Source organism: Ceratotherium simum, chromosome 30, assembly GCF_057802395.1.
Source record: "Ceratotherium simum simum isolate JZ-2026a chromosome 30, ASM5780239v1, whole genome shotgun sequence".
NCBI classification, from domain to species: Eukaryota; Metazoa; Chordata; class Mammalia; order Perissodactyla; family Rhinocerotidae; genus Ceratotherium; species Ceratotherium simum.
Window position 1 is genome coordinate 18,027,788 of NC_141929.1, and position 23,910 is coordinate 18,051,697.

Genomic DNA, 23,910 nt, shown 5'->3' on the forward strand with positions numbered 1-23,910 from the left:
ATAATTTATAAGGCAAGTCTCTCAGTCTCCAGAACTAGTTTTCTTATCTATAAAACTGCATCACAAGATAATTAAGGTAAGGAATAACAATTGAAATAGAATATTACCAGCAAAGGAGTTTATATCAATCTAACCAACTCATCAAAAAACAAAATACATTCACGGCACACAAAAGTATTGCATGGATACATTAAGCTTCAGTCAGGACCAAAACTATAGGCATATAAGTAGCTGGTGGAAATCAGGGTGTGATGTGCCCTTAGAAAGAAGAACAAAGGACCTCAGAACCCAGAGTCCTCTTTTTCTTCAAAGTGAATGAAGTGAACTAACAAGTTTTTCATGAGGCTCTATTAAGTGCTTAATAGTAGGAGGAACACAGAGGAGTCATAATACATTGTCTCTAACCTCTAGAAGTCCTCCAGAAGAAGCCACTATTGATTCTGTGGGGAGCGGGAATGGTCTGATCAACAAGTTATACAAGAAATCACAAAATGTCAAAGTTAGAAGGAGCCTCGAATATCTAGTAAAAGAGCTTATTTTATAGATTAGAAAACTAGGGCACAACAGCGACTTGTCTTACTTAAGTAATACAGGTTGCTAGTGACAAAGCAGCTCTAGAACCTCAGTTAAGACTAGTCTAGCAGAGATTGCCCAGTATGACAAAGAAATGACAGTTGAGTCCCACCACCTCTTTTTGACACCATGTAGTAGCATAAGGCTAGAGGAAAACTTTCTACATAGCATTTGTCTAGGTACACAGGAAGCTCCACTTTACATGATACTATATAGTGAAGAATTAACTTTATCCAAAGTGAGATGTAGTCTTTGCCCTTGGGTACTGGGAGATGATCTCTAGGACCCTGGAATATCCTGTCTGATAGCAGTATCTTTGTTTGTTTGGGGGCTTTGGCCATTGGACAGTCTAACAATGTGATTTATGAAGGGGGCTTTGGAACACGTTATATCAGTTTCGACCTCTGGTGGAACTGCACACTAAAATTCTAGATACTAATGGCTTGGGTGAGCTTCCCTATTGGCAATACTCAGCTTATTGCCTCACGCTGATGTGCTGAGAAGGCAAGGCTTCCTTGAGAACCAAAGAAGCTTCATCTTTGGGACCCTATGCTCCATGCGTCTCTCCCTTTGGCTGGTTCTGATTTGCATATTTTTGCTATAATAAAACTGACATTGTTAAGTATAGTGCTTGCCTGAGTTCTGTGAGTTGTTCTAGCAAATCTGAGAGGGAGTGGGAACCCTTGAATTTGAAGCCAGCTGTTCAAAAGTGAGAGTGGCCAGGAGATCCCTGAACTTGTGGCTGGTGTCCGAAGTGATGGCAGTTTTAGGGAGCACTGTGGCCTTAGCTTTGAGTTTGGCAATATACTGGATATAATATATTAGATATATAATGTTTTAAATTTTTATTAGATTTTTTTGAAACACAAAGGAATAAAAAAATTAATTAAAAAACCACAAAGGAATTACAAACTTTTATGATAAATTGGCCATAGATTCTCTAATTTTTGCCTCTTCCATCTCTCTGCTTATTCTCATATGCTCTTTTCTATTCCCATCAGCATTTTATGTTGACGTTTATGGGTATTTTACACATTAGTTTGTTCCCGCTCTCTCTTCTCTCTCTATGAACCACTCCTATACATACAACTCTTCTGCATGTCTATCTGATTTGCTCATAAGTTTGTCCTTCTCTTCTGCTAGTCTCAACATCTATGAATTTGGTCCTATCTGCTCTACATACTAATTCTTAAGTCAGTTCTTTATCCTTATTTTCAAGCTCTTTTTCCTTGTTATTTGAAAAACAATACATGGCAAGGTCCTACAGCTATAGACTCTTTAACACAAGTGTAACAAACAGTGTTTCTGAATGCAAAAAGGTAACAAACATAAAACATCTGGCACATAGCAGGTACTCAATAAATAAGTTTCCCTTTGATTTAACTAAACAGTAGGTTAAGATAATCCAAATCCTCAGAGCAAATAAATATTAGGAAAGAAATGTTCATTTATTAACAATGGTAATTTGCTAATGCTCTTACCTTTTTAAATAGAGAACTGTCATTTCTAGCATCAGTGGAATAATTCTGTTTCAGTTAAACTCAAGAAGAAACTTTAAATGACTTACATCAACCCCAGATAAAGAAGAAATTTAATCTGTTGATTCAGGAAAATTTTGGAACAAGACTGAATTTCTCAGAGAGTAAACAATCAAACTACAAAAAGGCTTAAATTATACCTGATGAAATAATTCCATGTCGATTTCAGCTTCTGACTTCCAAGAGTTTTCATCTGATTGAAATAAAAACAGTGACTTAGTAAAATTTTGAAAAAATTTTTACTTGCAGCTATGACTATATTTTTATAACAAAATGAAAAATGCAACAATCTCTATACCAGTATTATGCCTACTTACCAGAAACATTCTCTTGGAAAATAACTTTAGTTCCTTTCAGAAAGTTCTTGCCGATTAAAAATACTTCTTCCTCTCCTTTCACTGAACAGCTATGCAAGCTTTTCTTTAAGATTTCTGGCACTCCTGCTGGCTGAGCTGTGGGTATACATAAACATTCCATAAAATGAACCACTAATACTTATTTCTTATCTAACATCAACTCTCAATTATTATCCAGTTCTGTAAGTTGTCTTTGTTTACTCCTGAATTTGACTTCCTTTATTCTGCAACTTAACTTTTACCCTAACAGAGAGCAGAGGAAAAACAGAAAAGTCCACATTAATTTTTAATAACTCATAAGATATTATAGGGATGGATTAACATCCAGGATAAGGTTTTAATTTATTATGTAATCTTCGTTTTCTCCTTACATGAATAATAAAAAAGTTTTAAAATATGCACTTGGTCATGTTTTTGTCTTAATAATATTTTTTAAAAATTCAATTTAAAAACAAGCCTGTCCCACAATCCTAACCTTAAAAATGTCAGCTATGCTATGCCATTACAAGACTTCTGAGGCAATGAGTGCCTCTAACTGGCTTCTTTAAGGACCTAGACCTAGCATTCAGAGGCCCCATACCAAAAGAACATCTGAAAATAGACTGAATCTGATTCAGAATAATTCTTTCTACCAGCGGATCTCCCTGAACTGGGATACCCTGAGGTTAAAACACAGAATGCACTTGTTTTTCAATTACAAAGATTAACTAGCCACTACTAAAATTAACAAAGAGGTTGACAAGTACTGAGGAGCCAGATCTAATGAATAAATTCTAATTAGCCTACCAACTTCCTCATGCCAGGATTTCTTTAAGAAAATTTAATAGGTATTGCTTAGCAAAACAGGTTCGAAAGTCAAGTAAATCTGAGAAATATGGGGTTAAGCAAAGCTAAATAAACAAAAGGATTTCTCTAAGCATTTCATATTCTGATGTACACTGTAAATAACCAAGAAGTGGGTATAGTATACAGTTTCCCCAACATATATGACTCCAGAAACATTCTTCATTATTGACACTCAAGGACTAGTTTCCATCAGAATACTCTCTGGGATACAGGTATATGCAAATAAATACCTTTTAAGTACTTAAGTACTTAAGTACCTTAAGGCTAAGCACTTTGTCATAGATTATGCTATTTGTTGTTTTAATAAACCCTTGCAAAATACACACTGCAAACGTAAACTTAAATATGGCCTGTATAACTCATCAACTTCTAAATTAATGAGATATTCCACTAAACTTTAGGAAAAGTTTAAGTTTTTTCTCCTTAGATGCTTACATATTTAATAGTTAATTTTATCTTTACAAGAGTGTAATGTGGGAAACTGTTATTGTCAAAATATTCATGGCTCCTCTTTCCCTAGCCCCTTCCCTTGTGGAAAGGCTTTAATTCTTGCTCCACTCACATCAGAACTGGCCATGTGACTTGTTTGGATAATGAAATGTGAACTGAAGTAACGTGCCAGTTTCAAGCAAAAGCTTTAAGAAGCCTCACATGGCTCCACCATCTCCTTTTTCCTCCACTACAAAAACAGCAACATCCCAGATAAAGGCAGCTTCTTCACCCTGGATCCCAGAATGAAGAGAATGGACCTGTTTCCAAATCACAGCCAATATTATCATAAAGTGAGGGAGAAATAAAATGGTTGTTGTAAGCCACTGAGATTTTTTTTGGTTGGTTGTTACTGCAGCATCATTTAGCCTCACTTATTGATACAAACAACTAAGTATCCCATCCTTATTAAATATTTAAATGGCAAATGATGTTTTCAGCAAAGTCTGAGAGTTTAAAAGAAACTGTGCATGTATATACATATACACTGTCTAGAACCCACAGGGTTAATGTATGAACAGAATGGAAACAGTTATTGGTCATACAATGGCAATTATATACCCTTTTTTAAGTAAAAAATTAACTGAACTAATTTATAACTTTTTGGAGTAACATCAGGACTAGATACTTGTTTTTAAAGGACAGTCAAGAAAAACATGGTAAATATTATTTTGATTAGAAAACAAGAGGGCAAAATTATATGAAAACATTGTATCAACAAAATGAATGGAAAGTCACAACCATTCCCCCCATTTTCTTTCTTTTTTTTTTTTTTTTGTGAGGAAGATCAGTCCTGAGCTAACATCCATGCTAATCCTCCTCTTTTTGCTGAGGAAGACGGGCCCTGAGCTAACATCTATTGCCAATCCTCCTCCTTTTTTTTTTTCCCCCAAAGCCCCAGTAGATAGTTGTATGTCATAATTGCACATCCTTCTAATTGCTGTATATGGGACACGGCCTCAGCATGGCTGGACAAGCGGTGCGTCAGTGCGCGCCCGGGATCCGAACCCGGGCCACCAGTAGCGGAGCGCGCACACTTAACTGCTAAGTCATGGAGCCGCACCCCCCCCCCCCCATTTTCAAATACTATGTGGAATTTCTACTTCACTGACGATTATCAAAATCTTTTTTTCCTATCCCATTTTTTCCTTTTATGTATTAAAGGCATAAAATGGCCAAATGAGCCCTCTCTGAAGGTACAATGTGTATTTATCTTCTATATATTTGTATTTACATCACACAACGAACTAGTCTGCTACTATCCAAGATAATTTAACTTTTAGCTTTTGACCTTAAAAGGTTTTTTCTATTAAAAAGTTTAATGGTTACCTAACAAGACAGACTCCACACTAAACAGAACTAAAGTCAGGATTACTTAAGCATTAACTGTTTTACTTTTATCTTTAAGTAATTAGTAAGCTGACGCTTGAAAGTGATTACACTGCTTAAAAAATTACAACAAAAAAAGCAGCCACCTTTCTGGTATTATAAAAATAATGTGCTTTTAGATGCTTTTCAAATAGCGGTCTCAAAAATAAAGCTGAAAAAAATTAATGAATATCTGGATACTTAACGAAGCAAATATTTCACCATGTCAAATGAATTAGTAAAGATTTATAATAATGTCTATGAAAAGAAGGAAAGTTTACTCAATGATATTATCCTTTTCCTAAAGTTGTGGGATAGAAAGAAATAAGAGAAGTAGAAACTTGTTAAACTCAGTCAAATTTAATACAGTAAGCATTATAAGATAAAATCTAATATACATTATATTGAAGAAAGCTATGATTAATTTTGCCATATTAAAAAAATTGCTATAGGAAGGTGGCTACTAAAAAAGTACGAAAACTGATATTCTTAATTTGACGTAGTATAATCAAATAATATAAACAATATACCAAAACAAAAAATATTGTCTGGAGAAATCTAAAGGTGTTAAAAATGTAAAAGAGGATGATTGTTCCATCCCCTTAAAAATAAACAAACAAAAAGACAATGGATCCAATGGCTGTTGTTAAATCAACAAGTAGAAGCAGGATTTTTTTTTTAAGGTCACAAGGCACAACATGAATTCTGGTATTGGGCCTTCTTTCCACTGAGTGTCTCTAGATGGAAGATCAAGTATCTGTTTCCTCTCCTCCCTTCCACCTCTATCACCTTTTGGCCTCTCTTCCTTTTCTACCTCCCTCTCATCTTCCTGTTTCCTTCTACCTCCCATTCCAATTCTAACCTTCTTACTAACCTATTTCCTTTTCACCCTTCACTCTACTCAAACTGCTCAAACCTGCCAAAAAGGTTATAATCATGGAAATAAACATAAACCAGAAACCAATAATGAAACATATTTATTTTTAATTTTTTAAACAAAAATATTTTTTGCATCCTTCGTTTCACTGTGTATTATTTATGTGTTTACTTTTCCTCTCCTCTCATACCCCGTACCCGAAAGCCTAAGTTTAAGCCTCAAGCTCCCTAAAGCGGTCAGGATAAAATTCGAATTCTTTAGCTCAACACACAAGTCTCTTTACGGAATAGATCTTGCCTAAGTCTACTAGCCTCAAATCTTATCACTTCTTCGTAGCTATCTTTTTGTTCTAATCACGTCAATCTCTTTTTAATTCTCCTAAAAGAAGCATACCTTTTCATGGAGTATATTATACACTGTTCCCTCTGCCTAGAATGATCTTCATCTAAACCCTGTTTTGCCTGGTTTACTTCTATTTGTCCTTCAAGACATAGCACAAGTTTTACCATCTCCAAGCAGTCTGGATTAGATGTTCTTTTCTGTTTCCACTGTACCTTATTCATGTATCTACTATAGCCTTTATATCATTTTATAATATAACATAATAGAAAGTTTGCTTGTCTGGTTTTCCCTCTAGTCTGCTAGACTGTAAACTCCTTAAGCTATCATGTCTTGTTTCCAGAATTGGGCACACTATAACTATCCACTAAATTAACTATGAAGTTTTCCCAAAACATTCCTAAGATTCACTGATTAAGTGGCATGTCTTTTTTTTTTTTTAATGCACCACAGGAGACTCTGATAGCCAGGATTGAGAAGCACAATTTCACTGCCTGCCAAGATTTGCTGACTGAGCCTATGAATACAAAAAATTTTAGTAGTATATATCACATTTTGTTTTTAAAAATAGGTCAAATAAAATGATTGAGGAATAGAGATAAAATGATGATCAAATTGAAACAAAGAATTCAGTTCCCTTCAATATTTTCAGAAAAATGATGTTAAAACAGGGAGTAGAAGTATAGAGAAATGTGTTTAAAGAAACAAAAACAAAAACTGTCTTCTGAGTCATAAATGAATTTCAGAGAATATTAAACAAGAAACTGTCTACCATATGATCCAGCAATTCCACTCCAAGGTATATACACAAGAGAATTGAAAACATATGTCCAGACCAAAACTTGTACACGTATGTTCATAGCAGCATTATTCACAAAGCCAAATGACGGAAACAACCCAAATGACCATCAACAAATGAACGGACAAACAAAATGTGGTATATCCAAACAATGGCATATCATTCAGCAGTAAAAAGGAACGAAGTACTGATACATGCTACGGCATCAATGGACCTTGAAAACATTATGCTAATTGAAAGAAGTCAGATAAAAAGGCCACGTATTATATGATTTCATTTATATGAAATATCCAGAACAGGCAACTCCACAGAGACAGAAAGCAGAATAGTGGTTGCCAGGGACTGGGGTGACAGGGGAATGGAGAGTGACTGCTAATAGGTACAGGGTTTCTTTTTGAAGTGGTGATAAAAATGTTCTAAAATTAGATGATGATGGTTGCACAACTCGCTGAATATAATAAAAACCACGTAATTGTACACTTCAAAAGGCTGAGGGCCAGCCCGGTGGCTCAGTGGTTAAGTTCAGCACACTCTGCTTCAGCAGCCTGGGGTTTGCAGGTTCAGATCCTGGGTGTGGACCTACACCACTCATCAAGCCATGCTGTGGCGGCATCCCACATACAAAATAGAGGAAGATGGGCACAGATATTGGCTCAGGCAAAAAGAGGAAGACTGGCAACAGGTGTTAGCTCAGGGCCAACCTTCCTCACCATAAAAATTTTAAAAATCAAAAAAAAAGGCTGAATTATATGGTATGTGAATTATATCTCAGTAAACTATTATAAGAGAAAAAAAGAAATTGTCTCCTATGGGCCAGAAAGCAAGAACCTGATTGTATGTAAATTTAAAATAATCAATTAAATACGTATATGCTAATACCCTACTAACAAATTATAAGCTATACAACTTAAGAAGTATATCCATTATTATGTTACAGTTGATCAAAATAAAATCCTTCCTATATTCTATAGCACATACCAGCTCAAAACAATGGACAAATAAAATCAGATATCTCTTTCATCTGCCATGTCCTACCTTGAACAAACAAGATTTCTTACCTCTCCTGTTACATAAAGTGAAACTAATCATTTCTATTCTTTTTTTTTTTTTTTTTTTTTTTTTAAAGATTTTATTTATTCAGTTTTTCCCCCCAAAGCCCCAGTAGATAGTTGTACGTCATAGGTTCACATCCTTCTAGTTGCTGTACGTGGGACTCGGCCTCGCGTTGGACAGAGAAGTGGTGCCTCGGGGCGCTCCCGGGATCCGAACCCGGGCCGCCAGCATCAGAGTGCGCGCACTTAACCGCTAAGCCACGGAGCCGGCCCTAATCATTTCTATTCTATTAATATCACAGAGTTGTTGTCAGGATCAAATGGGATAACGTATAATTATTAGTGGGAAACTCCATTAGAGCAATACTCACTAGAGAGGAAGAATGACTTAAACTACTGAGGAGCTGGAAGCAGGGATGGGGAATGATTAGCCCAGTCTCTTCTCTCCCTCTTCTGCATCTGCCTACCTGCACAAAGCATGAGTTTTAGACTGTTTACTGTCAGTTGGTAAGGGGCCTGCGGTTGTGGAGGGCTGCTTTTCTTTCTTTTTTAATTGATGTCATAATAGTTTATAACACTGTGAAATTTCAGTTGTACATTATTAGTTAGTCACCACATATGCGCCCCTTCACCCCTTGTACCCACCCCCAAACCCTTTTCCCCTGGTAACTACCAAATTGTTCTCTCTGTCCATGTGTTAGTTTATCTTTGCGGAGAGCTGCTTTTACTGGGGGGATAGATGTATCTTACTCCAGACTGAAGAAGCCAGTCCTTTTTCTAAATTTTTTTTTTTGGTGAGGAAGATTAGCCCTCAGCTAACATCTGTTGCCAATTCTCCTCTTTTTGCTGAAGAAGATTGGCACTGGGCACGTCTGTGCCCATCTTCCTCTACTTTATATGTGGGACGCCTGCCACAGCATGGCTTGATAAGTGGTGCATAGGTCCATGCCTGGGATCCTAACCCATGAACCCCAGGCTGCTGAAGGGAAGCGTATGAACTTAACCACTACGCCAGCAGGCCGGCTCCTCTAATATTTTTATCAATAGTAAAATTGGTATTTTCATCTCAATTTCTGTAACTCCTAGATGTCTAACTCCTACCACAAAGGGAACATTTATTTATTAACTTCCTAAGACCTCAACATAACAAGAAAGCACTTTATAAACCATAGAGTACAATATAGAGATAATATATTACTATGAAAAGTAACATTAAAGTTAATACCTCTTCCTGTTCATCTAGTCTAATATTTAAAGCAAAAATAATTAAAAAGTAATAAAAAATTTTAAAATACTTCATTTTGTTGTCAGTTAAACAACAAGGCAAGATTGTCTGACCAACCTACAGCCCTCTGGGTAGTATATTTAATGAAAACCCATGAAGGTAAAGTAAAATTACATTTTGAACATAGAATGATGACATTCATTACAAAGAATAATAGAATTCTAAAAAATCAAATCATTAACCCATTAGGAGGAGTGTGCAGATCAAGAGGCTTAGATTCTTGCCTAAATGATTAGATCTAATTGATATTCATAGAAATTACTATTAGAAATATTTTAAACTAGTTATACAATGTTTTAAGAAAAAAATCAGTTTGCATAAAATTCTATGAAAATAGTAACATTACTAAGAAACAAATAGGAAAACTCTTTATCATGTAAACTTATTTGCAAATTAATTATTATTTTAGTACTTTCTCTTCTAAAAGAGGCATGGGAACTATTACTGCAAAGGTACCCCTTTCTTTAAAAGAAAGTACTACCCATGTTTATCTAATCCAGTCTCTAAGCAGATGGCAAGATAAATGGCAAATAGTCAACTAGAGGAATAAAAATATACATCCTACACCTCCATGATAAACAACATCTACAAAAGGAAATGGAAGGGGCAACAGAGTTATTCAAATAAAATCCCCTAATATAAATTGAGATCCACTTTCTAAATTCATAGAAAGTCTAAATTACACAACATAAACCTCCTAGGTAGAGGAAACAGTTCTCTAACATAATTGCATACTGTAACCATAGTACTAACCATCCAGAAGCTATGGCTAGGATGAAATGAATTGTTCAAACTTCATTTCAGCATTGCAATGTAAGTGACTGTGATGGCAATACAGCATAGTGGCTAAAAGCAGAGGCTCTGAATCCTGGTCTTGCTATTTACTAGCTTTGTGACCTTGAGGAAGTTAAATCTCTCCAGGTCTCAGTTTCATCAACTGTAGAATGGAATCCATATTAAGGTGACAGTAAGGGTTAAATGATTTAATGCTTATAAGTAGTTAACAAAATCCCTGGCATAGAGTCAGAGTTCAAAATACGGTAACTTTTATTATTAGCTATATATGCCCTCCACTGTATACTGCTGCTGCTTAGGCCTATCATATCCACCTCAGAGACAGCCTTCCAGGGAGATATACTTTTTTGCAATATGGACATATATTATCATTAATGGTGATAATTAACAATAATAATAATTACAGATGAAAAATTTCAGAAAATTATGTTTTTAATTTTTTTTTTGTATTTTCTACCATCATTAGCTGGACATATTTACACTTTACCAACATCTTAATGAAACAGGAAACAAAGAAATGAATGAACAAACTAATGAAAGGAGTAAACAATAAAGTTGGCAACCATTTCCCACTTCCTGCTAAAGCAACATGATCTGAATTATCTAGCATCTCCTGTCTCTCATCTTCAGAGAATGCCTATGGTCATGCTCAAAGTATTAGAGCATGTAAAAGAACTGCATATGCCCAACTAAAATTGGAATTCCATCCTAATAATATTCAAGTTGGGACATATCACGAATTATAGTAAATTCAGAACTGGAATACCTCAATTAGAAAAGCTTTAGAACTCAATAAACCACCTACAGATTATTCATTCTGTCCCTATCTGAATGTGATAGAATGGACGTGGAATCTATGTTCTTTAAAAGCACCCTATCTATAATTGAACATTACCCAGAATTAACCCAAGAAAATACTAGTATCAAAACATATTTTTCATAATAATGAAAAATAGAGAAATCTAATTGAGCTCCCTTGAGATCAGAAAGATAATTTTAGTACTTTCTTTTTAAAATTAAGGTGTTTGCTAAGCTAAAGTATAGCTATAATCATTTCTGAGATGAATTAAAAGAAAAGGAAAAATAAGATTTACGAAAAGATGAACAATTTGACCAAACTAAGCTATAATTAAATAACAAAGGCTCTATAACTGTCCTATGGGTAGCAAGGTATTGATACCCATAACAACTCAACAGGAAATTCAACTGAATGGGATAGATCTCTTCAGCTCTTTTGAATTTAGGTATAATTTACAAAGAAACAATGCCAAAGAAAATTACACTTAATGAAAATCTTAAGTGATATATATAGGAAAAATTTTCCTATTTATTACTTGTAATAATACTCATTAGAGGGAAACCAGAACATATGGTGAGGTACACACATCATCTACTTTCTACGTCAAGGTTAGCAAGATAAAAATTTCATTTCCCACTTCCCAACACTATACTAAAATACTATAACTTGTAATCAGAACTCCAACTGCTGTGCATTTACAAAGTTCTGCTTACTTTACTGTTTATGTTCTAACACAAAACAGAGTTAGGATCACAGCAATTTATCACACAATGAAGATGCTGGGAAAATTCTTCCGCTTTGTCATTTACTTCTGGTAACTATTCAAATTACTTTTTAAACCAATATCGGATGATAACAGAAAATTACAAAATGCTACATACCTTTTGAATTTTATTTGAAATTACCCACCTTTAGTCTGGAAAATCTGACTACAGCTTTTAGTGTTTCAAATTTTGCATGATCATAAGCTGCAGTATGGGAAACATCTGAAATTTAGAGACGTCTGAAAAATTAATAGAAAATGAAAAAACTCTATATATTTAAAATCTTTATATTTTCTTACTTACTACATAAAATTGGAGAAGAGGGTGTTTGCAGTGTCAAAGTGGAGCCATCTTTCCTTGTGATATTAACTCGAAAAACCAATCTGGCACGAGTGCTTTTTTTCTTGGAACCAGCAATTCCTATTCTGGCTTCCACATCAGCATTTCTCAATTTCAATATCCCTACGCAGTCCACCCTAACACAGAAAAAATACATTAACTGATATTTTCTGTTGTATAAATGTACAATAATCTTAATCAAACTAGTTTCTTCTTAAAAAAATTTGCTTCTTTATTAATTTTTGAATATGTAATATAATCATAAGGTTCCAAATTCAAAAAGTACAGAAGGGTAAATTCTGAATATTCAATTCCTAATCTTGTCAACTTTATGTTTATAATAATAATGGAAAAATAGTAAAAAAGAAAAGTCACTATTTCAAAATCTGAACATAAGTAATGGTTACAAGGGATACTTTTGCTGTTTTGTTTTGTTTTGTTTTGTTTTGTTTTGCTGAGGAAGATATGCCCTGAGCTAACATCTGTTGTCAATCTTCCTCTTTTTGCTGAGGAAGATTCACCCTGAGCTAACATTTGCTGCCAATCTTTCTCTTTTTGTATGTGAGCTGCTGCCACAGCATCGCCACTGACATCTGTGATGTAGGTCCGTGCCCAGGAATTGAACCTGAGCCGCTGAAGTGGAGCATGCTGAACTTAACCAACTAGGCCACTGGGGCTGGCCCTTGCTGTTTTTTAAAAAAATAATAAATTTAGCCTCTTTCTTTTTACAGCTAATTCAGATATTAAAATAGGGGGAATGGGGCCTGGCCCAGGGGTGTAGTGGTTAAGTTCACGTGCTCCACTTCAGCGGCCTGGGGATCGCAGGTTCGGATCCCGGGTGCAGACCCACACACCACATATCAAGCCATGCTGTGGCAGGCATCCCACGCATAAAGTAAAGGAAGGTGGGCATGGATGTTAGCTCAGGGCCAATCTTCTTCAGCAAAAAGAGGAGGATTGGCAACAGATGTTAGCTGAGGGCTAATCTTCCTCACCAAAAAATAAAAAAAAAAAGAAAGAGGGAACAGATTTTACTTTAAAAAAAATTTCTGTCCCCAAAAGAATGGAACACTACACAGCCATTAAAATGTATGCTATAAGATAATATTCAATGTTATGGGAAAATGCTCAAGATAAGTAAAAAGCAGGCTACAAAACAGCAGGTACAGCATTATGTCAATTTTATCAGAAAAAAGTCTGGAAAGATAAATATTGAAATAGTGGTTATTTTGGGCTGGCCTTCCTGTGGCCTAGTGGTTAAGTTTGGCATGCTCCGCTTTGGTGGCCTGGGTTTGGTTCCCAGGTGTGGACCTACACCACTTGTCTGCAGCCATGCTATGCCGGCAACCCACATACAAAACAGAGGAAGACTGGCACAGATGTTAGCTCAGGGCAAATCTTCCTCAAGCAAAAAGAGGAAGATTGTCAATAGATGTTAGCTCAGGGCGAATCTTTCTCAGCAAAAAAAAAAAAAAAAAGTGGTTATTTCTGGGAAGTTGGCTTTTGAGAAGTATGTTTTTAGCTTTTTATTATTATTATTAATTTTTATTTTTTTACTATTCTGTATTTTCCACTTATAATGAATAAGCACTACTTTTATAATCAGTAACTTCCTTTCTTCCACTATATATTTATTTTTATCATTTTCAAAAGTTAAAAAATAAATCTTTACTAAATATTTTTCAAAATTTCTCTTTTCCAATTAACTTTATTTTATTTTATTTTATTTTTGTGAGCAAGATAAGCCCTGAGCTAACATCCATGCCAATCCTCCTCTTTTTTGCTGAGGAAGACCGGCCGTGAGCTAACATCTATTGCCAATCCTCTTCCTTTTTTTTTTTTTTTTTTCTCTTTTTCTCCCCAAAGCCCCAGTAGATAGTTGTATGTTATAGTTGCACATCCTGCTAGTTGCTGTATGTGGGACGCCGCCTCAGCATGGCCTGACAAGCTGTGCGTTGGTATGTGCCCAGGATCTGAACTCGGGCTGCCAGCAGCGGAGCACGCGCACTTAACCGCTAAGCCACGGGGCTGGCCCCCTCCAATCAACTTCTTACTAGCCTATTCAAAATGGCCTTCGAAAGGAAACTGAAAACCAAGTAGAGAAAAGTCTTTAGGTATCCAATACAAATAATTACAACACAGGTCTACCCCACAGCGATATATTTGCTGCTGCTATGGTTCAACTTTAGGACTAAAGGTCTTTAACAAAAAGTTTAAATCATTAATACTCCTAATATTTTTAAGGCACTGAAAATACATAAGATGAAAAATACACAGTTCTAGGACATAATTTTATTTAACATAGGAAAATAAAACAAAAGGTGAATTTAGACCAGCAATATGCTTTTTCACATCAAGATGGGTCCAGGCACCCTGAATGGTCTCTGTCAAATGGTTTCTAAGGCAAACACTAAGAAAGCGGTATTTAGGAAACCAAATCAAACTGTAATTTTTATTTTTAATGTTAATATTATTAATCCCAACAAATAAGTCTACATTATTTCCCAAAAAGCCAGCATTCCACCTGGCTTTTATCTTCTTGCCTTTCACCATGGGAATTCTTCAGCAAAGGGCAAAAGAGTTAATTTTAACCCATTACCATTCTGCAATAATCTATTTTTTTATTTGTAATGTTTAAAACATTTTTAAAAAATACTCAAAATCTTTTACACATTAGAAACTAAAAATTTTTCCTCCTACTGCAAAAGTGTAACACATAACAAAAAAATTTTTACTAGGTACGTACGCTAGTGTCATGTTGTTGCTCGGATCAAGGCCAACTTCTATAACGGTAGTGCCTTCAATGTCCACTTCTTTGCAGGGAGTTGTATTTCGTCCAGTTACCCTGCAGGCCTGATAAAATCCATGTGGTTTCACTCGACCAGAGTCATTGCCCACAAACACCTGCAACACTACTGGCTCATTATGGCCTTCCAGCTGGAGTGAGATAACATGGAGCATAAACACTAATTAGTCTTTCAAATAATCTAATTGTAAAATCAAACATTTAAGACTAAGCACGGTATTTACAACTAGATTACAATAAAGAAATAATTTAAATCCTCAAGAAAAACAGATGAAATATTTTCATAAAAGAGAGTTGGCTAAGTTTTAATTCTGCAATAATCACATTTTAATTAAAATTTTAGATGTTTAATGATAAATTATCATTTATAATTAATTTGTACAACTAGATGAGAATGAGTACACAGTCTTTTAGGTATTTATAAATTTATGCACTGCCAAAGAAGCATATGGATTAGTCATGATGTACCACCACCACTGACAGAAAATTCAGTCAACTGTGTTAGTGGCATCATTAATCACCATCAAATGAAAGTACATCTACTAAATTTTAGCTCTTTTAAAGCTATTTGAGTAGAAAAGTGTTTGAAGCACAGCTATATAAATAATAGGGAAATAGAGCTCATTTTCATAGACTACATACATACATACAACATCATGAAATCCTGAGCCAAAATATTTGGGTCTGAAAAATTGCTAGTTTGAACCAGGATCTATGGGTCATTACAAGTCTCTAGCAAGTCTTCATAAATTACATTATGATTTGTATGCTGAATAATAAATATGCTGAAGAATAAATAAACAAATGCTTCCAATGCTGATTCTTGATAACGTTTAGAGTTAAACACTGAAGCTGCTAATACAGAAAGCAGAAAATCACAAAAAAAACTTGTACAACATCCACCAAAGTGCTTTAAAAAACTCATATAATGGGCCGGCCCGGTGGCGTAGTGGTTAAGTGTGTGCGCTCTGCTGCAGCACTCCAGGGTTCGGATGCTGGGCGCATACCGAACCACCACTTGTCAAGCCATGCTGTGGTGGCGTCTCATATCAAGTAGAGGAAGATGGGGACGGATGTTAGCCCAGGGCCAGTCTTCCTCAGCGAAAAGAGGAGGATTGGCGACAGATGTTAGCTCAGGGCTAATCTTCCTCATACACACACACAAAAACTCATACAACTTTTCTATCCCAGTATAGTTGTATCTCTGTGAAATATCAGAATGAGGCCAATGAGCAATTTACCTAAACTGTCAGTCAGCAGTACCTAGAACAGTGTCTGGCACACAGAGGGGCACAGTATTTGTTTAATCAACGAAGAAATAAAATTTTAAGGTCAGTCAAACCCCACTCTATCACAGTTAGGCAATTAATCTAATAATACTTCTGACCAGACAAGTACTTAGACAAAGTATAACTTGGAGTCAGAGCAATTAGACTAAAAATATTGACCAAACTATCAAAATGTCTGGTCAGACAAATATTTACACAAAGCATAACTTAAATTTCTCACTTGCCTATTACCTGTCCTGAGTTTCGGGGATTGAGGTTGGGTTGGTGTGGTGAGTAGTACAGGGGTAGGAATGATATTGTACATGTGACTGTTAACCAAGGTCATGGGTAAGTTTCCCAATCCCAAGCTTCTACCATTATTTCATTCAAGTATAAAATGAAAGGCAATTCAACTAACACATATACATAAACTGTATTTAACAAGAATCTACCATGTGACTAGCCAAAATTCCTCCCTGTTTAGTATTTTGCAGGGGTAGGAACACTTGTTAAATATTCCCCACCCCACTATTTTTTGGTTCGTCTTCAAAGAGAAATATTCTTTGTAACAAAGTATCCCAGTTGCTCAAATTTAAGTCCCTTTCTTTCCATTTAGTCTAAGTTCTGAGAAGATGAAGACTCAGTTGATTCCTATTTCTTAAACTGAAGACTTAAGTTACCTATTAACCAATTCTTTTCTGAGTTGAACAGTCCTAATTACTTTGGCCATCTTAAAAACCTTATTTTCCAAGTCCATAATAATTTCTACAGTATTTCTTTGAATTCACTTTAAAATTTCTTCCTAAATATAAAGTTTGGGAAGAATCTAATGTGGTCTCTACCAATGGTCACATACCAATATAAGGGGAAGATAATTCATGATTTCCAGATATTTTATTTATCACAACACATTCTCAGCTCTCCTTTAATTTAAACTAATATTCAAATGACATCAAATTAACAATATCTGGCTGTGGTTCAGTCAGACTTTTACTTTAATTTCTACTATATATAGCTAGTAATTCTATCTTTCTATTTTAGGCAGCTTTTGCTGGTTAAAAACAAAATAACTAATAAATAAAACTGGAGAAAATTCTTCATATATTGCTAAATAAAATAAATACCTTTACTGTAGGAAAGCCTTGCTGTGTTCTATCCTTTACTGAGCCACGGCTACCCTCAGTCAGGTACCGAGCTCGGTGCTGGGTCTCAGGTTGTACTACTATCTTCAGCTCCTTTCCCTCACTTTTAACAGGATACTGTCCACACAACATAGGGCTCTTCTTTACTCCAGTTCCTTTTTGGTTTTCCAATGTTCTGAGAAGTCAGAGCACAACATGGAAAAAGTATCAAAAACAGTTTTCTACAAAAGTCATCTAAGATAAAGGAAGAAGCAGAATAGGCAATAACATTAAAAACAACTGATTATCTTACTGATAGAATAAATACAGCCTAAGGGAAGATACATTCCATAAGCAAAGTATCTTTTAAAATTTTGTTAAAATTTAACTATATGATGCAAAAATAAAAGAAAGTAGTTGGACGGGGAAGACAAACAGTGCATATGTGTGGTAGGAGGAAGGGAGGAAGACTGAATGCAATAAACTGGGAATAACAGGAAAGCGAATAGGTAATGTCACTGTAACCTTTCACATTGCACTTCAGTCAAAATAAATTTTAAAAATTACATATATATGTGAGTGTTACATAAAGCTACAAGATTAACTACCATTATTTTCTAATCAGACTTGCAAAGCCAAAAAAAATGGGGTTAGCAAAAAGAAACAAACAAACAAAAGGCCTTAAAAAAAAACTGAAGGTACATGTAGCATATTCTTTTGGATATCTTTCTCAGTACATCAAACTGAGAAAATTATAATAAAAAAATCAGTGATTCAATTTTTATTGGGAAATTAGCTTTACTCTAAACAATCTTTCCCGGAAGTGTAATTTTTCAGAGTATTTTTATTTGTGATTAGTTAAATAATTAAAGCCCTCAGCATATAAAAATTTTATAATCTGGGCTTTACAGACATGCAATCTAACTTATTTTTAAAAATTGTGTTTCTAATGTTTATTTGTTTATTATACATTTGCTATGTGGAACATATATTCAAAGAAAAATATTTCAAATGGTGGTTAGGACTTTAGGCCAACACATTTAACCTGAAGCACTGCCAATATGTGATAAAAATAAATAGAAAATACTGTCAGTTTTAAAATAGATTTAAAATTATCCATGTACATTTTAAAATAGAGTCAGGGCCTATAATGCTTTCTGTATGACTCTCTCAGTCCTAAGTTTACACTCACATTGAAGATACAGGAGCCAAGAGATGACTGTGGACAAAATCTCCATCAAAAGCAGACAGGTCCCAGGAGGAATTTTATGACTTCAAACATAGAGGAGCAATGGGGACTAAGCAGTCTTAAACCTGGCTCTAATGTTTACTCCTCCAGCTCTAACCAATTTATTGCCTCAACCATCAATAACAAAGAGAAGAAAGGCTGTCCTCTCAATGGAACAGGGGACTGAGGTGAACCCCATGGCTAGGAAAGGGACAGAAGAATGAAGGAAAGAAGGGTGCAAAGGAATGCAGTAAGACTGACTGGATAAGACAGAGAGTTCTGAGAGCAAGTACTGTGCTCAATCATCTTCATATTCCCTGAACTTTGCACAATTTCTCAAACAGCAGGCGCTGAAAAAATATTTGTTGATGAAGGCAAACAGGAAGAAGAAACGGACAAAGAAAGGAAAGCAAAGGAAAAAAGAAGCTTCTATAATAGTAAGATCAAAAGGACTGGATCCTTACTGGCCAAGGAATGCCATTCATGTAAGTTTGACACAATTAAGTCAAAGATTACCTGTGTAAGTCATTTAAAAGGCCCTGGAAGAATAAATCCTATGAACAAAAGTATCAAGTTGAAGCTGGAACAATGGGCAATAAACCCTATTTTTCTTTTCATCATTCTGGGTAGAAATTCAAACATTTGCTCTGAATACAATGCGCAGTCCCATACATATGAAATTCTATAATGATCTTCTGTTTTTTACTCATTTTAAAATCAAAGAAAAAATACTCACTTACTGAAACTATGTAAAAACATCCCCCAAATAGGCACCGAAACGGACTAAAAGAAAATATAGCAAAGTGCCAATAGCAGTTTTAGTGAGTGACTAGATTATGGGTTATTTTCTTCTACTTTTCTGCATTTTTCAAATGTTTGTAATTAATATCTATTAATTTTACAATAGAAAAGGGAACACTTTAGTTTGAAATATAAGGAAAATTTAGCATATCAATTAATTTGGCAAGATATGATTTTTATATTCACTTATGCTAGTCAAGCTAATATTTATGAGGATAAATAGATGATAACGAATTTTACTATTTCACTAAAACAAAATATTTCATTTGGGATGAAGACTGTTGAGTGAATTGACAAAGTATACACATTATGGGTTAAAGAAGAACAGCACATGTAATTAAAGAATTTCTGAAATGATACTTCAAAAAGTTCTTAAAACTATCTTTATTCTCTAGGTTTAAACATAAAAATGGAATCCATACATATTTAGATCTCTAGATCTGTGAAACAATGAAAACAACTAATTCTTAGAAAAGTAGTCATTCAAATTACTAATTTTTAAGGCATCATGATGGCTTAAGAAAAAACAAGAAAGTAACAGTTAACTTTATGGACTTTTACTTCTAAATGACATTCCTCCTAAAAGGAAAATCCACTGTCCTGGCATATTCTATTCAGAAGTCTTAAAATGACACCCTAATTCCTTTGTGCTACATATCCTTCTGGTTGTCTATGTCACAAAAATAATTTTCACTATAAAATGCCTAAAATAGGTTTCATATCCAGATGACATCATATCTTAATTTCTAGGAATATCTAGAAGATCCATAGGGCTATTGATTCTCAGGACATTTAGTCGAAGAATTTAAGAATGATATGACTAGAAATGTTTAAATATTGAGTAGTTTTTTAAAAAATGGTTTTGCTTTCTTAATGGAGAAACTCCAACTGTTATATAACATTTTAATTATATAAAAATGCTATTTCCATTTGAGGGTCAATAAGCTGCTGTACACACATATCTGAGAGTATATTTTCCATAATTTAGAATTACATAAATTTATTGCACATTAGATCAAAGACTATATATACCTTATCTCTCAAAACATTTCTAAATTTCTTTCATGTTTCTAACATCTTTCATGTTGAAGAATATAGGACTTTAGCTTGAGATCCTCCTAACTGTTTTCAAAGGCTGATTTTCTACATATTTACATGTGGTTTTATCCTTTCCTCGATTTAGTTCTTATAAATTCAAAATTTAAACTTCTTCCATCATTTCCACATGCTAGTGTCAAATATTTTTCCATTACCTAAGAAGCTGGACAATTCTTCTGCTGCTTGATGAGTTTCTGTTCCATGAATTATTTCATGAGAGATTTTGTCTTGACAAATGTTATTATACTTTCCCTGGGTAACCTCAAATCATTTCTAAGATACATCTATCATACAAAAGCAGAAGCAGAAAAGATGTAGGTCAAGATATCTCTTTAACAGCAACTGCAAATCATGTGTGTTGACTAAACCTAAGTCAAAATTTTATTTGTTCTTCCTTTGAACCTTTAACATTTATTTCAGTATAAAAATGAAAATCTCTCTTCTGGAACTTAAAAAAAATTTTTTTCCATTAAAGCCCAAATAAACACATACCTGTATTTAATGATATAATGAGTCTTTTAGATCTGTGCTACTATGTTTCAGACCATTATTCTACAGGTAATACTTCTATAAATATGTTCTAGAATTCTGGACTCTGCTAATGGTAACATTTTAGGAAAGGGTATATCTTGTTTTCTTTTAGATCATTTTCTAATCTGCACTTTCTAAAAATGAAAAACATTTAAATGTGCATTTTTATTTAACTATATCAGCCCAAATGAGTTTTAAATGAGAGTAGAGAAGAAAGTAGTATAGAATAATTATTGCTTAAATGGTAGATATTACTTTAAAAATGTACTGAGGGAATATTTATGGATAGTTTAACATACATTAAAAATATTGCTTATAATACTCAACCAGATTTTTAACTTAAAAGATAACAATGATGTCATCAAGTCGTAAACCAATTGCAAGTTTCACCATCACTTTTTGTGACAACATGAAATTGTAGGAGATTCCAGATCAACTAAAGGACCATACTCTGTCTCCCAAAATAGTAATCTCTCAAAGTCCAGTGGGTTAAATTTTATCAAACTACGTTGAATACGCTGTAGGAAAATCTAATCAAAAAGTCCAGCAATTAAATATTACAATAAAAGTACTAAAGGAATTAAAAAGTTGAAAATAAGTCATAGTATTCTGTACTATAGCAGTGAATATTATATAATATAGCTATTGAAATATATTTAGTGAATGCTGTAAACAAGCAGAGATGAATGAAAACTCAAATGTGTACCATGATCCTGTTCTATCACCCTTCAAACACATAACCCAGAATCACAGGAAAAAAAAATTAGTGCTATGTTTATTTTTTTTAAAAAATCCTGAATCAGCACAATGAAAAAGCTTAAAATAAATACAGGAATCTAAATGATGAGAATGAAACCATCAATTTAGGTTTTTGTTTTCATCAAATAAAAGAAAACAGAAAAATAAGGTCTAAAATCCTCACAGAACTGGAAATGGATTGAACCATATGAGACAAAGTGAAAGAGAACACAAACTAGCACTTTGTGAATGTTTTGAGTTGTTTTAGCTAGAGCTATTACATTGCTAATTATTTCTAGGAGTAAGAATACTTTAAAATTCTTTTAAAATATAAATCCATTTGAAATTTAGAAGTTATTTCAAAACAGATTATTTTCATTTTCTACTACTTAACCATACCCATAATAATATACCTATTGCTAAAATCTATTGATATTTTATTTTTTTCTCTAGTGAAACTTGGTAATTTTAAGTTAAAATTTTCACATATTTCAATGATAAAATTAATATCTTTGCTTTATATGCAAACTTGAGCTGAGCAATTAAGAAAAATGGGGAATGATTTTTTTTTTTTGTTTTGCATAATGGTGATAGAACTTTAAAAAAATGTGAATACCAACCCATTTCCTGCTTTTGAGTTGCCTTTGTTGTCCGTGGTAAGCTGAGAAAGCACATAGTGAGGTGCTTTGGCACTGTCGGCATCAAATATATCCATATTAGATTCTTCACAATCTCGTCGTTTGACCCCCGGCCTCTGCTTTGGATTTCGTTTTCGTGATTTACGAGGTACCTCAGTGTTATCATTGTAGGAACTGGTGCTCATGTTACTGAAGTTGGAGGGGGAATCCTCCATCCACATACTGCAGCTCTGCTCAGATTCCAATCCACACCCCTCATCCTGGCAGGACATCCGACTGTTATCCAGCAAGTCCTCAGGTGGTGGTGAGATGTACAAGACTGTGTGCCTCTTCGGTGTTGATGGATGCTGCTGAACTGTGTTACTGGTTAACTGCTTTTCACTTACCCCTCTGTTACTTACCCCCAAGGCTGAGGAGCAGCTCTCCACTTGCATAGCCTTGCTGTCGGTGACTGAGGTAGAATAAATGGTAGGGCTGGAAGAGGTGGTAAAGGAGCTGCAAGCACCGCCCATGGAGGAAGAGGAGGGAGCTGAAGAAGCATCTGCAGTGTACAATTTAAGAGTAAATACACTATACATGTTTTCACCTATGCTGGCTAGCAGTCCCATTGAAAATGTGATTTGTGAACTGATTGTTTTTCCCCAAAATGAATAGTTGGAATTTGGTTGTTTTAGAATATAAATGCTTCAAGCAATACAAGGCCTAAGAAATGCAATTTTTAAAAATGCCCAAATAGCATTATTTTACTTGTGCTATAGTTGATAGATTTTTAAAAAATCTAATTTAATGTTTTAAGCTGTAAAGCAAGAATAAAGCTTTTATTGCCTCAGCTGAATGTTCTGTTGAATTTTTAATCATTTAAAATAATAAAACCCCAATATGAAATATATGCTTGTAGTCCACATTCAATGCCAATTAGATAATTCATTATAAAATTTGAAAAGTGGGACTGTGCTTAGCCACAAAATATTAAAATAAGTTTCTAACCTATGAAGCAGAGAACTACAGGTCATTTTTAATGCAGACACTCCCTGCTTCAGAGGCAAATCCTGGAATAAAAATATGAGAAAATAAATGAGAAAAGAGCTGCTGATTATTCCAGATATCAATTATAAAATGAGAAATAAATAGAAAAAAATATATAATCAACTGAATTGGAGGCAAAATGGAACTGGTACCCTCACTATGATTGTGTAAAATCTAGAAGAATAAAAGTGAAAAAGGTTTGATTTGGAACATGCTGGGCTGTAGAAGATAAGCAAGTTAACCACTGAGGATCTCCAGAAGTTGGAAGTGGCAGTTCAAAACATGATCTCTAAAATAAATAAATCCACCCTTTATGGCAGAATGAAAAGTGGAGTAAGGACTGATTATTGAATGGATTTCTCTTATAAAGTACTTGATTACACACTCAGCAATTGGTTCCACTGTCCATTTCCTCTCTTTAAAGGGCCTGCTTGAT

The 23,910-nt window shown here is 34.5% G+C and overlaps 1 protein-coding gene across 5 annotated transcripts in view; it reads right to left on the reverse strand.

The window, feature by feature from the left end:
* Positions 1-23,910, reverse strand: part of NFAT5 (nuclear factor of activated T cells 5) — a 122,498-nt gene that overhangs the window by 28,227 nt on the left and 70,361 nt on the right. For 4 of the 5 annotated variants that reach the window (XM_087420017.1, XM_087420016.1, XM_087420015.1 and 1 more), the window contains 6 exons: positions 22,431-22,989; positions 17,418-17,610; positions 14,966-15,156; positions 12,184-12,356; positions 2,429-2,563; positions 2,252-2,304 (listed from right to left, as the gene is read on the reverse strand). In XM_087420017.1, coding sequence (XP_087276143.1) covers positions 2,252-2,304; positions 2,429-2,563; positions 12,184-12,356; positions 14,966-15,156; positions 17,418-17,610; positions 22,431-22,989 — 1,304 coding nt within the window. Of the gene's footprint in view, positions 1-2,251; positions 2,305-2,428; positions 2,564-12,183; positions 12,357-14,965; positions 15,157-17,417; positions 17,611-22,430; positions 22,990-23,435; positions 23,498-23,910 lie in introns of all 5 variants that reach the window. The other variant, XM_087420018.1, reaches the window with a different exon arrangement.